The following is a 16,047-nucleotide window of genomic DNA, read 5'->3' as shown; positions in this document are numbered from 1 at the left end:
TGCTCTCACATTGGGTTTCATATTCCTATATTCTTTTGAAATGATCATGTAATGTAATTTTCCACTTAAAAATAGATTTTCTTTCAAAGCCATCTGATATCATTCACCCTTGCGAAATCCTTTCAGCTTCTTGAACTCAACCAACTCACTAGGGGTGAAGTTGGTGGGACACAGTAATATAAATGTACAAGAATCCATTTTAGAATTTTATAGTCTTGTTTTTCTATTGTAAAAGTTGAAAAGCAAGTGACTTGATTCTCTTTTCACTGCTTATAAGGGCCAAAGTTAGTGTTCTTTCATCTTTAGGTAATTCTATGTAATATGGAATAGGAATGTGGGATTGCGCTTCATATTTACGTATACAGTGATCATATTGCGAGGGAAATAATCATGGCACAACATTAATTTGAAATATTATACAATCATCTTCCTTTTCTTTCTTTTTTTATTTTGTTTTAAGGAATGGTGTCTTGGATCTTTCGCACTGATTATTCAATGTTCTTTAAACAGTTCAGCATAATTAATTTATTTTTTAAATATATTGCACAAAGTTAAACTGCTCCACTAAATCTTTTCAAAATGAAAGAATGAGTAATATTCTGGCAAAACAAAATTGTTTTCAGTGACAAATAAATTGTATGTGTCTGTCTATTTTTTTTCTTTTATCTTTGTTTGTCGAATATGTATAAAGAACAATGCCTTCAATATTGTCAACATTTCGACCCTACACATGGAGGATTAATATGGCACGAGAGATATGAAAGAAATTCATACACATGATGATTTATGTACTGAGGATAAATAATGATATAACACATGATGGATCAATGATCAACCTTACTGCTTCTGTTTCCGTGGACTTTTGTTCGGTATGGTTTTCTCCTTTGATGTGCTCGTTAAATGAGATTAACATTCATCATTTTCAGGAATTTCAATTTTTTTTCTTTAGTTCTCATTTTATAACTCAAAATATTTTTTAATAATATTTATGTATTTCTCAAAAAATTTACACTCATAAATATGGGGTACACATGCAATGCGCTTGTCCGAGACAAGTTCAAATACTTATTACTCCCTAAAAAATACGCATACTGCTGCTTCACATGTGAAATGCAACTGATCATAATATTTAACCTCAAAATTAAGCAAAAGTAACATAGAGCCAGAGATGGGTATAAAACTAATGTAGAGCCAGAGGTGGGGATAATGCATGTTGAGACCCCAGGAAGTAGCAGTTGATATGCCATAATTGCATAGCGGCACATTTATATAACCAAAGAGGGAAATAATAATAAAAGTCAAAAACAACCACTTGAAAAAATGAATAACTAGTGACATACCCTCATGAAAAAGGTCTTTGAGCACACGATCAAGGACAGTTGGAGGAGGTATGACTGCACTAGACTTCAAAGTCTCAGGTCCTGAATGCTCTAATGACGGAAGCAAAATGAAGAACAAATGTGTCAAGATTTACTTCACATGCATTAAGATCTGACATTGGAGCTACATTAATCTGAAAGCTGAAGTACAGATGCTTCATGAACACTTTTAGAACCTGAAACAAAATCTTCTATAAACTTTGCTTCCATTGACATTTCCAGAGCATCAACAAGAAGCCGCAACTGTGATGCAAATCCAATCCTCTTTCCATCAGAATCCTCAGTGCTGAAAATACCAAATGTTTACGAAATAAGACTCCAAATTGGGTGTGCAAAGTTCAGAGGTAAGGCAATCATTGAATCAAAAGAGAATTTTAAGAGCAGGATCTCTAAACCCTGCCACTTGTAATTTTAAAAAATTTAAGTGACGCACAAAACAAATAATCCTTCACTGTTTTGGACAGGAGTGAAAGTTTGCTCATTGTACACGATTCAACCTCAGCTACCTGATAACCCTTCTCCCACCCCCTGACAGTGTTCATCTTAGCAACAAGGGCAGATGTCTCTTGATAATCCACTCCATAAGTCTGAGTGAATCCCTTAGCCACTAATCTTGCTTTGAATCTTTCAATTGACCCATTAGCTTTGTGCTTCACAGTGAAGACCCAATGAAGACACTTTATAGCTCTAGGATCAAGTTTCCCAAAATTTCTAGTGTGGACAAAGCAAACACACCCAAACACCTTTGGAGGAATAGTATATTCATTCTTACCCTTTAAAGTTTCCAGAGGACTTTGAAAATTGCGGGGTTTAAGTGGCATTCTGTTGATAAGATAGGCAGCCGCAAGAATAGCATCCCCTAATAAGGTTTTGGTAGATGCATGGTGAACATAAGAGATCTTGCTACTTCTAACATATGCCTATTTTTTCTTACAGCGACCCCATTTTGTGCAGTAGTGTAAGGACAACTAGTCTGATAGACTATCCCATTGGACTCCAAATAAGTACCAAATCTTTTATCCATGTATTCGCTGCCATTGTTAGTTCTCAAGATACTTTTGGCATCAAACTGAGTACAAATCATCGAATGAAATGACTTAAAACAAAAGAAAACTTTTGGTTTTTAACAAATATACCCAAGTCATCCTAGTGTAGCAATCAATGAAAGTAACAAACCATCGACTATCAGACAAAGAAACAGTTTTGGTAGGACCCCATACATCAGAATAAATAGTCATAAACGAAGTTGTGCTTCTATTATCACTCACAGGATAAGAGTTTCTAGTATGCTTGGCATATTGACACGCATCACAAAACAAAGATTCAAATCGAGTCCTTAAAAACAAATCGAGATATAACTTCTTCAAAACAAAGAATTATGAGTGTCCTAACTATCTATGCCGCTATATTATTTCTTAGTTGACATCCTTACTTTCCCCAAAAAAGGCTTGACCAGAGTTTTGAATCTCATCTAATATATACAAGTCATCACGCAATCTACCACTGCCAATCATTTTCCCTGTTTGAAGATCCTAAAAAATACAATGATCGGGGAAGAACTCGCTTTTACAGTTTAGAGATTTGGTGATGACACTAACAAATAAAAGATAAATTAGGGAACTCAGGGACATGGAGCACAGATGATAGTTTAGGAGTACAAATGACAGAACCTGTTTCAGATATAGGTGTTAAAGAACCATTGGCTATTTTAACATTATCTCCTTTGGGACACAGAGAATAGTTTTGAATGCCTTTAGAAGAGCATGTCATGTGTCTATTTGCACCCAAATCGACAATCAGAAGTAAATCAGAAGGAGTTTGTGTTGCGGACAGCCAACAAGAGAAAGAAAACTCGACCTCTTTGATAAAAACGGAACTCTAGTGCTGCGAGGGAGATAACTCACCCTAAAAAGGCAGCAATATTCTGATACCATGTAGATTTTGAGAAGAAGAAAAGGCTTCTTGTATTTCTGTATATGTTTACATCCATGAGCAAGGGAATTTATACAAAGCTCCTAATGCTAATAAAGGAAATAAAATAAATCTATACAATCAATCCAGCTATCAAATAATATCAGAATAAAACTAGATCTCCTAAATATAATCAAATCTCCTGAAATTATGCGAATCAACACTCCTAATCAAGTCTCCTGGAATCATGCTAATCAACAACTTTGACAATGTTGTTTGTGTTTCAATGATACTTAAGTCTTTATTTCAAACGCCTAGCTAAAGAAAATCGTGATCCGCATTTTGGACATGATAGTAATGATACAGTAGCCTATTTGGAATGATAAAATTAGCTATACAAATTATTATCATTCTGTTATACCATTAGTAGCTTCTTCCCTTTTCCAAATCCATTTTATGTAAGAAAATTTCCCCTAAGATTTTAAAGTATCTGCTATTTTATGCCTTTCAAATATTCTCTATCTTAAAAAAAGAAATTATTATTTGTATGAGATTTTCAAAGTGTGCCTAAAGAAGCTGCCCCTAGTGACATTTTAGGTTAGATAGCGTACTCGAACTCTTGACGTGCCATGAACCGAAGCAATCTATGTTCTAGGTGACATCTTCTATTATCGCATGCACCTAAACAAACAAAAATCTTAACAGAACATATCTGAAGACATGCTAAATGACAAACTACCAATATAATTCACTTAGAGTATTCTCTTACAGAGTCTCAGACAAACATGGAAATATCAACCAGTCATCAGCTTCAAGAGGTGAAGCATTTTCCAACTCAGCCATATCAAGTGAACTTTCAAATGCTTTCTCAGACCACACCGCAATCAACTCAAACCCTGCATCATAACCACATAATAAAGAAATAATAGCAAAAGGATATATATGACAAAAAGTAATTGGATACAGAAGAATGAATTAGAAAAATAATACTCCTTAAAACAAAGTGTTCCCATTTATAGTGTAATAGATTTGTTCCATACTTCCATGTCAAGGTTCCAAAAGATGATGATAGTATTGCCTTAAAGGCTTTCCACAATTACAAAAGTTAACAACCTATGCATTTTCATTTTGTCAATTCAATGTGCTTCCATAGTCCCAATTTAGGAATTATGACCAAAGACCCTTACACCCAAATATGAGAAATTAAAACAGGACCTGAGATCAATCAGGTAAACATGGTTTCATGTCACTTGTTCCATTGCCACCAGATCCAGCGCTAGGAAAGAAAACTCATACAACTATTAGCATCCTCAGCGATATAATTACCTCTTACTGGGTCCTCTGACGAGTACCATTCACTCCAAGGACAATCATCATCCCACTGTGACTTATTGTGATGATTGCTTTTGGGACTCCCACCAGATTCTGTACTCCCTGCCTCAGGTTCTTGTACATCATCATCATCATCCTCATCGTAGGGAAGTGTACAATAGGTTAGCTTCATCTTGAAACTCACTTCGAAAAGATGCGTAGATAAGTCCTCATTGGAGAAGGCCTTGCGCAAGTAATTTAAGATGAACATCTCAGGACATAAGCTGAAGCTAATTAAACCCTAAAATTGCAATGCAACCCATTGAAAACAAGAGCAGATGCAGTATTAAAACATATAAAACCTCATGTTGCCCCCAAGGGTGTCACTTAGTAGTCAATGCAGCTACAATGAGCCATGGGAGACCAAGGTTCAAATCTTAGCGAAAGCAAAAACCATTGAGTGATTTCTTTCCATTTTTCTAGACATTAGTAAACCTAGTTAACCCCTACCTGTTCTAGTGGGAGTTAGCGGATACCTGGTGGATTAGTCGAGGTGCGAGCAAGCTGACTCAGACACTACCATTATTAAAATAAAAATTAAAAAAATAAAACATATAATTACCCTTTTGGAAAAACTCTAGGCGGAAACCTTGTAGAGAGCGTGCAAAGTTTTTTTCTCCTTTTCAAGGTGGCAAAATGGGTTAAAAAAAATTCTTGACGTGAATTAAATATGCTGCTCTCACATAATCCAAAATGTCAATAGCCTGTGACATGTATTAAAGCAGGAACTAGGCATGTTGCTCTCATGATCCAAAATGTCAAACACTGTGTGACAACAAGAATAAAGCACAAAGGTCTAGACAAAGCAATGGTAATATTTCAAAAGGAGCTAACAAACATCATGCATGGAGTTTTATAGTATTCCAGCTTAGGCAATAGGGGAAGTCATCAAGATCTGCAAGACCACTAAGCCATCATAAGCTATAAAACTACTTGAGAATATTCAATCTGAATGGAGAACTTACAAATTTAGAAACAAATAGCTCATACAATCCCTCCAAATGCATAAGCTTCACCGGCACTTGGCTACCTATACGGTCAGCCTCAAATCGCCGGGTGAAAAGGGTTCCCATATTCTGAATACCAATGTAAGCTTTACGAGAAGGATCATGCACCGGAACGAATGCTGGCCACAAACTGAAGGGAGCAAAGGGTGAAAAAGATCAAAAGTGTACTATATTATTCATTACAGAAAGGAAAGAAATGTAATATACATAGAGATGAGCATCACCATCTGCTGAAGAAGCCAAATACAAGTATGATCTCTATTTTAGAGCAGCACATTAGAAATTCGACAGAAGTCAGCTTAATATGGTAGAGATTATACCTTAGCTTCAACAAGGTGGTTATTTTCAGTGGCCGTGCTTGTTATCTCTGCAGATTTTCAATTACAGGGTGTAGCTAACTCCTACAATTTGCAAAAGTTCATTTTTTTATAGAAGTGGCAGGACGCTTCTCTTGCCAACGAGTGAATGCTACATATATCTTAGTAAAAGTTTCAAGTGATATAGATATTATGCTGACTTTTCTTCTTCTTTTTTTTTTTTTTTTAGAATGGTAACAAGTTTTATATATCAATGCATAAAAACAGTGCCAAAATCATATGTACAGAAGAAGAGCAAACTAAAAGAAACAAAAAACCTATCCTTGCAATTTACAGAGCTTCCAAAATATGCCGACTTTTCTCCATTCAGTTATATTGGCCTTTTGCAGAAGGAAGTCTAAAGAAATTCAAGGACTCTTGTAACAGCTAATGTGCCATGCTGCTTGCCGGAGGATGAAAGATTTTCTTTTTTTTTTTTTTTGGAACAACCGAGAAATCCCCAAGGGCAAACTGGCACACGCATCGAAACTCAATGGATAATGGGCTCACCCATCTACCATTCATCACAGGATTTTGTCTGTGGCACATTTCAAACCATGACGTGCACCTAATCCACACATCACGCATTGTGCTCTACCAATAGACCAAAGCCCTGGATGTATGAAAATAAAATATGTAGCCATTATCTTCACATCTTTCTCAATTTCTCAACTTCTATGATTCTGAATAACCAACTTTATATGCTTCACATTACATTATGTCACAAATTATATGTTGTTCTCTCAATAATGGATACTCTGTCAACTTCTCTTTCATTTAGGGCCCATTTATTTCTAACAAGATTTTGCTTAAAATTGAGCAAGGTTAGCTAGCTTCTAATTCTATTGCACTTAAATTATGAAGAGAAACCTTGACAAAGCATGTTAGTTCACCATCAAAATCTCACTTTGATTTTGAAAAAGACAGATTAATCCTTTGAGTGATTTTGAAGAAGACTAGTACTTCGGTTCAATTACTAAAAGGTATAGATCCTACAGGTTGATATAAAAAGAAGTTTGCAACTGACAACCATACCTGGAACAGTTCGACAAGGCAATAGCAACTGCACTTAGAAGTTTGCTGGCCTCTGGTCCATCAAGAACCACACCACTGGCACTTTGAGGAGCAATCACCTAGAGACATGCATTCAATTTTAAAAAAGAAAGTTAAACATAATAACCCATATCAAGGTGCTAAACATACAACAGATGTCTCATCCTCTTTGTGCCACATGTTAGGGGAAGAGATAGAGATACCAGGAACTTTTTTTTTATAAGTGATAGAGATACCAGGAACTCATTCACCCCAAAAAACAGCTGCAGATCATGCAGTACACAACTCCAGTCCTTTCCTTTTCCTGGCACAAATAAATTTTTGGATATTTGTTAGGCAGTCCCGAGAAAAAAGAAAGAAACATATTTTCAGTTTTAATTTCAAAGTAGACTTATTTACGTACCATCATTAAGTGTTCCAAAATAGTACTCCATGCAATAGCTTTTCATCTCGTACTTCAGGTCAGCTTTGACCTTATATAGGCCCTCAGAGATATTCAAGCAGATAGCGTCCTTTTTCTACCATCACATAATTTGCAAAAAAATAGAAGCAAGGAATCAAGACAAGCAATAACAGAATCTTTTCCTTCATACTTCGACCAAAAGATTCCACTCAGAGAAATAAACCGTCAAGGAACTACTTGTTTTTTTCCTCTAAAGGAAACACTTGTTGACAGAAATAAAACCATTGTCACAGAATCTATTAACAGATATAAACAGCAAATTATCCCGCACAAACCCACATACCATGTTGGCTAATAATTTATTTTTGATAAGTGGAATAGCTAGTGACTAATTAGTTTCCGGAAAAAATCATAAATATTACAAACATCGGAGATGATGAACCTGAAACATCTAATAAACTATTCCAGCATTCTTATAAGTATAGGACAAAACTAAAAGCAGATGATTTTTAGGGAGCCATTACTCCTTCAAAAGTAGTGGCAAGTGCTTTCGACCTTGTTGGCATTCACTTAGGTTTCGCACTTCAACAATGATGAACGATCACACCTAGCACTTCTTTATAGGTATAGGTTGAGCTTGAAGCTCAAATTCTTTTTAAATAGCCTTTCCAAAAGACAGGCTACTGTCTTAGGATGCTACTGGTCAGCTACTGATGCAGGGCTTTATCTACCGGATATTATTATACCTTCCATCTTTTTCGTATTTCCTATATTTCTTATATTATTGTTATTTTGTTATTTTATGTTATTCTATGTTATGTTATGTTATTTTATTATGAGTCTATTGATAGTACTAATATATCGTCTCTTGTTGCTTTCTTGAGCCAAGGGTATCCAGGAAACAGCCTCTCTGCCCCTCGGGGTAGGGGTAAGGTCTGCGTACATATTACCCTCCCCAGACCCCACTTGTGGGATTATACTGGGCCGTTGTTGTTGTTGTTTCCAAAAGACAGGCTACTAGCAAATCTTTGGGGAACGACCTAAACTAAATAGAAGACTTTAGTAAGCAAATCTTTTTTTTTTACTCAAGTATCCGCCACACCTATTATTCGACCTATTACTCAATCTTTCAAATAGAAAATCAAAACCAGTCCCTTATCAGGTTTATTTGGGGACCACACTAATGAATATGGTGTCAACATTCAACTACAGCCATCACAATCTCTTGAAAGATGGACAGAGCGAGAACTTCTACTTCTGGTAATAGCAAACTAAGATATAGTATTCTCAACCAAATCTTGACCTCTTTCCGTCAAATGTACGAAATGAAAGTCAGTAGTCAGTCAAATACAGTCAAAATGATAAATTTTTAGTCAATGTGTAAAATGATCATTTCCATTGGGCATGCATGTCATTCAAAAAGGTTAAATCATTAATGAAATCACAAGTTCTTTCCCGGTAAAGATGAGGTGAATAAACAAAACATTCATACCAACAAATTCTTCGTGCCATCAGCCAACCATTTCCTGCATACTGCCTCTATCTCAGAAATGAACCTGTGATATAGAATATTAGTAACTTTATTAGTTTCTTCGGCTCCTATGATACTAAAACGCTGCACATAAGTTGAGGATACCACAAAAAAATGCGGTGAGTTGCTATGGTTGAAAAAAAATACCTTTCCCAAGAAGAGGCAAGGGTGAAATCATCAAAATGTTCAAACTGCATATGAAACAACAATAAGAAATATGAGAACCACCATCCACCAGGTCAGTTATAATTCATGTGCCTTGAACAAAGACCAAATCCGAAAGTCTAAATAGCAAGAAAGAAAAAATTACTCACTTAATTTCTCCCCTCTTATTTCAATTTGCGAGTTCTTAGACAGTAATGTTTCATAATGTTGCTCGTTAACTGTTAAAGCATAAAACAATTTTCACGTGATTTAGAAGGTGATATTTTGCTACATAATACGAATACCAAACTATTGATTTCATCCGCTTCTCCTTGATAGCTTCAAATTACAAAGAAAACGGGCGTGAAATTGAAATGAATTGACCTTTTGGGTGAGAGGAAACAATAACAACAACAACATACCCAGTATAATCCCACATAGTAGGGTCCGGGGAGGGTAGTGTGTACGCAGACCTTACCCCTACCTTGTGGAGGTAGAGAGGCTGTTTCCAATAGACCCTCGGCTTAGGCAAGCATAGGTTCCCCAATAATAACAAGAAACAAGACGGGACAACACCAAAAAACCATGTAAAAGCAGCATACATAACAAGATAGTAAGATGATCGAAATGCAAAAAGCTAATGCGAGAGTACGTACTAACACTACCGGTATGAATAACCTACTGTACTAGACTACCTAACCTACTATCCTAATCTTCGACCTCCACACCTTCCTATCACGGGTCATGTCCTTGGTCAGCTGTAGTTGCGCCATGTCATGCCTAATCACCTCATCCCAACTCTTCTTCGGCCTACCTCTACCTCTCCTGAGGCCCTCCAATATCAATCTCTCACACCTCCTTACTGGGGCATCTGTATTTCTCCTCCTCACATGTCCAAACCATCTAAGTCGCGCTTCCCGCATCTTGTCCTCAATAGGAGCCACACTCATCTTATCCCCAATAACTTCATTCCTAATTCTATCTAATCTGGTGTGCCCGCACATCCATCTCAGCATCCTCATTGTGAGAAAGCACGGGAAAAAATATATTATTGATTAAAAATGACAATAATACAATGAGCCTTATATATACAATACACGCCCTACTCCTAATACACATAGGATTAGGGTTATTTACTACTATTTATACAATGAAACTAACACTCCCCCTCAAACTGGTGCATATAAATCATATGTACCGGGCTTGTTACATATATAACTAATAACTAATACGAGGACCAGTGAGGGACTTGGTGAAAATATCAGCAAGCTGATCATTCGATTTCACAAATTTTGTAGCAATATCTCCCGAGAGTATCTTTTCTCTAACAAAGTGATAGTCAATCTCGATGTGTTTAGTTCTCTTATGAAACACTGGATTTGACGCAATATGAAGAGCAGTTTTATTATCACACACAGGTCCCATCTGACTAATCTCACCAAATTTCAACTCCTTGAGCAACTGTTTGATCCAAACTAACTCACATGTGGCCATAGCCATTGCTCAATATTCTGCTTCTGCACTAGACCGAGCAACCACATTCTGTTTCTTGCTCTTCCAAGACACCAAATTTCCTCCTACTAAGACACAATATCTAGACGTAGAACGTCTATCAGAAAGTGACCCTGCCAAATCAGCATCTGAGCATCCAACGATCTGCTCATGGCCTCGATCCTCAAACAATAAGCCTTCGCCTGGAGCTGATTTTATATACCGAAGAATGCGGACAACTGCATCCCAATGACTATCACAGGGAGAATCCATAAACTGACTCACAACACTCACATGAAAGGAAATGTCAGGTCTAGTTACTGTGAGGTAATTTAATTTACCAACCAACCGCCTATATCTTGCAGGATCGCTAAAAGGCTCCCCCTGTCCTGGCAGAAGTTTAGAATTCGGATTCATCGAAGTGTCAACAGGTCTACAACCTATCATTCCTGTCTCCTCAAGAATATCTAAGGCATACTTCCATTGTGAAATCACAATACCTGAGCTAGACTGAGCGACCTCAATACTTAGAAAATACTTTAATCTGCCCAGATCCTTAGTCTGAAAGTCCTGAAAGAGATGTTGCTTCAACTTACTAATACCATCCTGATCATTGCCGATAATAACAATATCGTCAACATAAACGACCAGATAAATACAGAGATTTGAAGCAGAATGTCGATAAAATACAGAGTGATCAGCTTCACTACGAGTCATGCCAAACTCCTGAATAACTGTGTTGAATCACAATGGGCACAGTTGGTGCTTCATCAATTTATTTCAATAACATTTCATTCTCAATATTTCTGGTGAAGTTGGTCTCTCGATGAATGTCACACTCTGTCTTTGCCACTTATTTTATACTCTTCGCATTTGATGAAAAATTTCACTCTTTTATGTGTTTTTTTCTCATATATCGTAATGATTTGCATGGATGAGGGTTTATTAACTGTGTGATTGTCTTTACCTATCAAAAGGAAGAAAAAAAAACAGTGGTGGTTTTTTGACGCCTTGACAGCTCTTTAACACCTTAGTTTTGAAGTCATTTTTTGAATTGCGTTGGTAGCTCTTTCCTTTTTGTCTTATTCTTTTATAATTTCCATTACCCAACTGAATTGCGTGCAAGATGGAATCTATTATCAGTTGTTTTTGGAGTACTTATGTGGGAGAGTAATTTCTCTGTCCACTGTCATATGCTCTCTACATATATATCCATATAAGGATCACTTTGTACTGAGCTAAAATCTGGTCAAAAATTATCACTTTGTACTGAGCTAAAATCTGGTCAAAAATTATAGTTTTGGCTACAACTAGGGTTGTCTCTGTCTGTCTTCATGCTTTGCTATTGGAGTTTAAAAGCTGAAGAATCAGTGTACAATGTTCCTGTTTCTTGATTGACATCTCAAGAGTGGAATAACTAATTTCTATGTACTGAGCTTTGCATCAAGCTTTAACTTATTTAATTTCTATAATAAGAACAGAAGGGCAAGGACTTCTTTTTATGGCAAAGATATCGTTACCTTTTGTAATTTGCTATAGCAAGGTATGCTTAATGTTCAACCAAGCTGCAAGAAAGATTGGGTGCAGTAGTTATTGCTAATAGTTGGAAGAACTTTTCATTCTTTTGAACAAATAATACTTGTGCATATCACTTTATGAGTAGTATTGTTTAGATAAAATGTGTCTGCTAACCTATTTGAGTACATATCATATATTAAGATGATTGATGAAAAGATAAGTTAATATCCACAATAGAATTTTACATGGATGTTAGAAATATATGAGACTTTTCTTTCTTGCAAATAGGTGTCATTCTCTTTGTAGTTTATATGGAGAGATTTAGTGCCCTATTGCCTAGGACTGTTATCAGATTCTTTTTTGGAGCATTTGGGAATAAAAATTATATTTGATTAGCTGACTTGAAAGGAATGCTTGAAGATTTGCTTCAAAGCTTTAACGTTCACTTTCAATAATCAGAAGAAGCGAAGATGGCGTCAGTCCTGATTGATTGTTTTGAAGTGAAGGGCTTTTGCCTACTAACGACGAGCTTCGGTCACATGAATAAGTGGAAGTTCTTTGATATTAGCTGATGACTTGAAAAAGGTATGCGTTTGTTTATTTGGCTAACACAAAAGTTGTCTTTAATGACTTGTCGTTCTTCGTTTTCTCCTTGCACATAAAGGATATTTTATTTGCATATTTGATGTTCTTGTTGACATCCTTTATTCTGATTTGTGGGACTTGAGTTTTGTATCTCTTTTGTTTCTGGAATGTTTTATCAAATTTCAGATATTGTGGAAGCTAAAGTAGAGCAAATAGAAGAACTGTAGAATATTTTACAGACTGAAAATAGTGCACCGACCATTGGAACCAAAATTATTATGTATAAGCATAATAACCTTTAAAACAGATTCAAAGTCTCTCATTGACCTCTTTTTCCACTTTTTGTTGATTCTATTTTGTTGATTGATAATCTCTTCAGTCCAACTTTCTTAAACTTTGTTCAGCATGCTTTGATTATTGTATAAGGAAAGAGGGAGAGACTTGCAAAGAAGGTGATAACCTCAAGGAAGCTCAAACCTCTATGGTTTTCGGAGCATACAACACAACCACTACAAATTTGTAATGGCATGAGTATGAAATGAGATTACCGTCGTGAGTCCTGGAGGAATATCATGGCTATGAGCAAGAATTGTCATGATTTGTAGGAGCAGTGATTTGAAATACAATATTTTTTATAGTGTTTCTCATATTTACATGTTCTTTTGTAATCTGTCTTCAAATACATCTGGGAGTTGAATAGTGCCATAATGCTTAAATACTGATAGTGTTATTGTAGGTTGCATGCTGCTACAACCACAAGGACAACCAGAATTATTATATTTGAGAAGGATATAAGAGTGAGCTTTACATAGACAAAACTTCAACAACATTACGACCACAACAGAAGCTCTCATGAAAATTTAAATCGTAGAAACGCCTAATTTGAAGTTCAGAAATCTCGACCTACCATGTGTAATCTACATGTTCTGAGTTGCATTTATTTGGTGCTTATTGTATTTGAGTTTGTATTTCAATTGAGTGTAAGCTTTTGGTTGAATAGATGATTTAGGGTGTGTCATGTGAAAATTGGAAAATATTTTCCGGAAAATATTTTCCAATTTTCACATTTTTGGTTGGCTTAAATGTTTTGGAAAACATTTCCCTTATGAACTCATTTTTCTTCAATTGAAGGAAAATGTTTTCCTTATCAAGAGAAGGAAAACATTTTCCAAAACTTTCTCAACCTTCCTCACCCTATTCTCTATCCTCACCAACCCACACCCTCACACCCATGCCCACGCCTACCCACCACCCCCTCTCTCCAAAAAGGCTTTTCTTTCAAATTTCAATTTTTATTTCCGTCACCACCTAGCCTACTATCATCCACCCCACCCCCGAAAAAATTATTTTTTTTTAATTTTTTTTTTGTAATTTCAATTTTCTGTTTTTTTTATTTTTTTTGCACCACCATCCCCCACCCCGCCAAACCCCACCCCCACTGCCCCCACCCCACACTTTAAGTAGTTTCTTTTTACTTTTTTTATTTTGTAATTTTCAAATTTCTGTTTTTTTTGTTTTTTTGTATTTTTCCCAAATGCAAACTGCCCCCCCCCCCCCCCACACACACACAAAATAAAGTTTTTTTTTACCTTTTTTTTTGTAATTTCAAATTTCGGTTTTTTTGTTTTATGTACACCCCACCCCCCGAAAAAAGAAAATATTTTTTTATATACTTTTAATTTTTTCATGTTTCGATGTACAGGTTCGAAATTTTACAAGTTACAAAGTTAGAGTTTGGAAGTTTATGGGTTTATAAAGTTTACGGGTTCGAAAGTTCCCGGTTTCGAAAGTTTAGCGGCTCGGAAGTTTATAAATTTGTGAGTTCGGAAGGTTGTTGGTTCGAAAGTTTATGGCTTCATGTTTATTATATCTAAATTATTTATGAATACTCTTGAGAAGTTATTTTCCTTAATTTGTGTACCAAATACCAGAAAATGAATAAAATTATTACATGTTTTCCAAGAAAACATTTTGCACGGAAAACATTTTCGTTATGCCAAACACACCCTTAGTTTGTAATAGTAAAATACTTTTCAGAAAACTGAACAGGCCTTGCAACATTATTGTCGATCTAACAATATCTTGATACTATGTAGCTCTCTGATGTTGTGCCTGACATCATGATTTCTTCGACTAAATATTATAGTGCTGCTAACAATGATAGTTAAAGAACAAATGTACCAGCCACTGGAAAAATACCTCCTCTTCTAGATCATCCTCAGAAGTGCTAGGCATTTTGCTAGTTGATGCCATTAAAATTGAGCAAAATGTAGAAAGTTGCAAAGGGTTTGGGTTTATGATGGCATCAGACTACAGAGATTGTGGAGCTCTGTCGACAGATCCCTCCAAATCCCAGCCGAGGGGAGACCAAAAGCACAAGAACCGTACTCAACTTCCACTTGCACCAGAATCGTTTTCGTTAGTCATAACTGACCGAAGGACGAAACCGCTCCAAGAGCTGAAATCTGAGACGATGGAGAGAGAAAATCGGAGACAAAAAAAAAAAGAGGAAAATTGAAGTTTACTGAAGCATGTGCGGCATGATTCGAACCTGCGAGGGCAAAGCCCACATAATTTTAGTCCGGTTATATGGGGAAAAATTCAAAAATAGCCAGATTTACAAGTGGTTATTCAAAAATAGCCACAATTTTAAAAGTAATCGAAATTTAGCCACTTTTCATGTAAAGGTAAATCTGAACGAAAACACTATTCAAAATCCGGAAAAATACTCCAGTATATTAGACTGGAGTTCCAATATAATATACCGGTCCAGCATAATATACTGGAGTTTGGAGCACCGGTGCTCCAGTCTCCAATATATTATACTGGAGCCAGCAAAGTATACCGGTCCAGCATAATATGCTGGAAGTTCATACACAGGTGCATCGAACTCCAGTATATTATGTTGGACCGATCTCTGTTGCAGCAAAATAGTGGCTATTTTTTAATGACTTGACAAACGCTAGCTATTTTTGAATGACCAGTCCGAAACTGGCTAGACCGTGCTATTTTAACGGTTATATATATTCAATTATTCATGTAGTATTGAAAAGGCAAAAACATAAAGGACCCTTTAAGTTGTCCCCAACGACCAAACAAGCATATCAACTGACCCCTTTACCATTTAGACACTTCAAGAGGCTATTAAGTGTGTCAAGTAAATACATGTTGCTTATGTGGCATGTGCGTGTTTGCTACTAATATTTTGGGCACGTGAAGTGATTTTACAAGCTCAGCACAAGCTCAAATAGCAGCTTCCATGGAGACGGATCTGTAACAATGGCTACTCGAGCAATAT

At 36.2% G+C, this 16,047-nt stretch overlaps 1 protein-coding gene across 3 annotated transcripts in view; it reads right to left on the bottom strand.

Annotated features, from left to right (window-relative positions):
* The window catches only part of LOC104228332 (uncharacterized), a 36,307-nt gene extending 21,019 nt beyond the window's left edge, over positions 1 to 15,288 (bottom strand). Inside the window, exons 1-12 of one of the 3 annotated variants that reach the window (XM_070150528.1) lie at positions 14,949 to 15,288; positions 9,326 to 9,394; positions 9,159 to 9,202; positions 8,973 to 9,036; positions 7,481 to 7,595; positions 7,314 to 7,381; positions 7,060 to 7,157; positions 5,627 to 5,798; positions 4,617 to 4,845; positions 4,060 to 4,186; positions 1,556 to 1,665; positions 1,341 to 1,430 (exon numbers count right to left, since the gene is read on the bottom strand). In XM_070150528.1, coding sequence (XP_070006629.1) covers positions 1,341 to 1,430; positions 1,556 to 1,665; positions 4,060 to 4,186; positions 4,617 to 4,845; positions 5,627 to 5,798; positions 7,060 to 7,157; positions 7,314 to 7,381; positions 7,481 to 7,526 — 940 coding nt within the window. In that variant the 5' untranslated portion in view covers positions 7,527 to 7,595; positions 8,973 to 9,036; positions 9,159 to 9,202; positions 9,326 to 9,394; positions 14,949 to 15,288. Of the gene's footprint in view, positions 1 to 1,340; positions 1,431 to 1,555; positions 1,666 to 4,059; positions 4,187 to 4,616; positions 4,846 to 5,626; positions 5,799 to 5,988; positions 6,070 to 7,059; positions 7,158 to 7,313; positions 7,382 to 7,480; positions 7,596 to 8,972; positions 9,037 to 9,158; positions 9,203 to 9,325; positions 9,395 to 14,948 lie in introns of those variants that run through there. The other 2 variants (XM_009780776.2, XM_070150529.1) reach the window with 2 other exon arrangements.
* Positions 15,289 to 16,047: the final 759 nt, after the last annotated feature.

Source organism: Nicotiana sylvestris, chromosome 7 (genome assembly GCF_000393655.2).
Source record: "Nicotiana sylvestris chromosome 7, ASM39365v2, whole genome shotgun sequence".
Lineage (NCBI taxonomy): Eukaryota > Viridiplantae > Streptophyta > Magnoliopsida > Solanales > Solanaceae > Nicotiana > Nicotiana sylvestris.
This window is presented reverse-complemented; position numbering and strand designations above follow the sequence as displayed.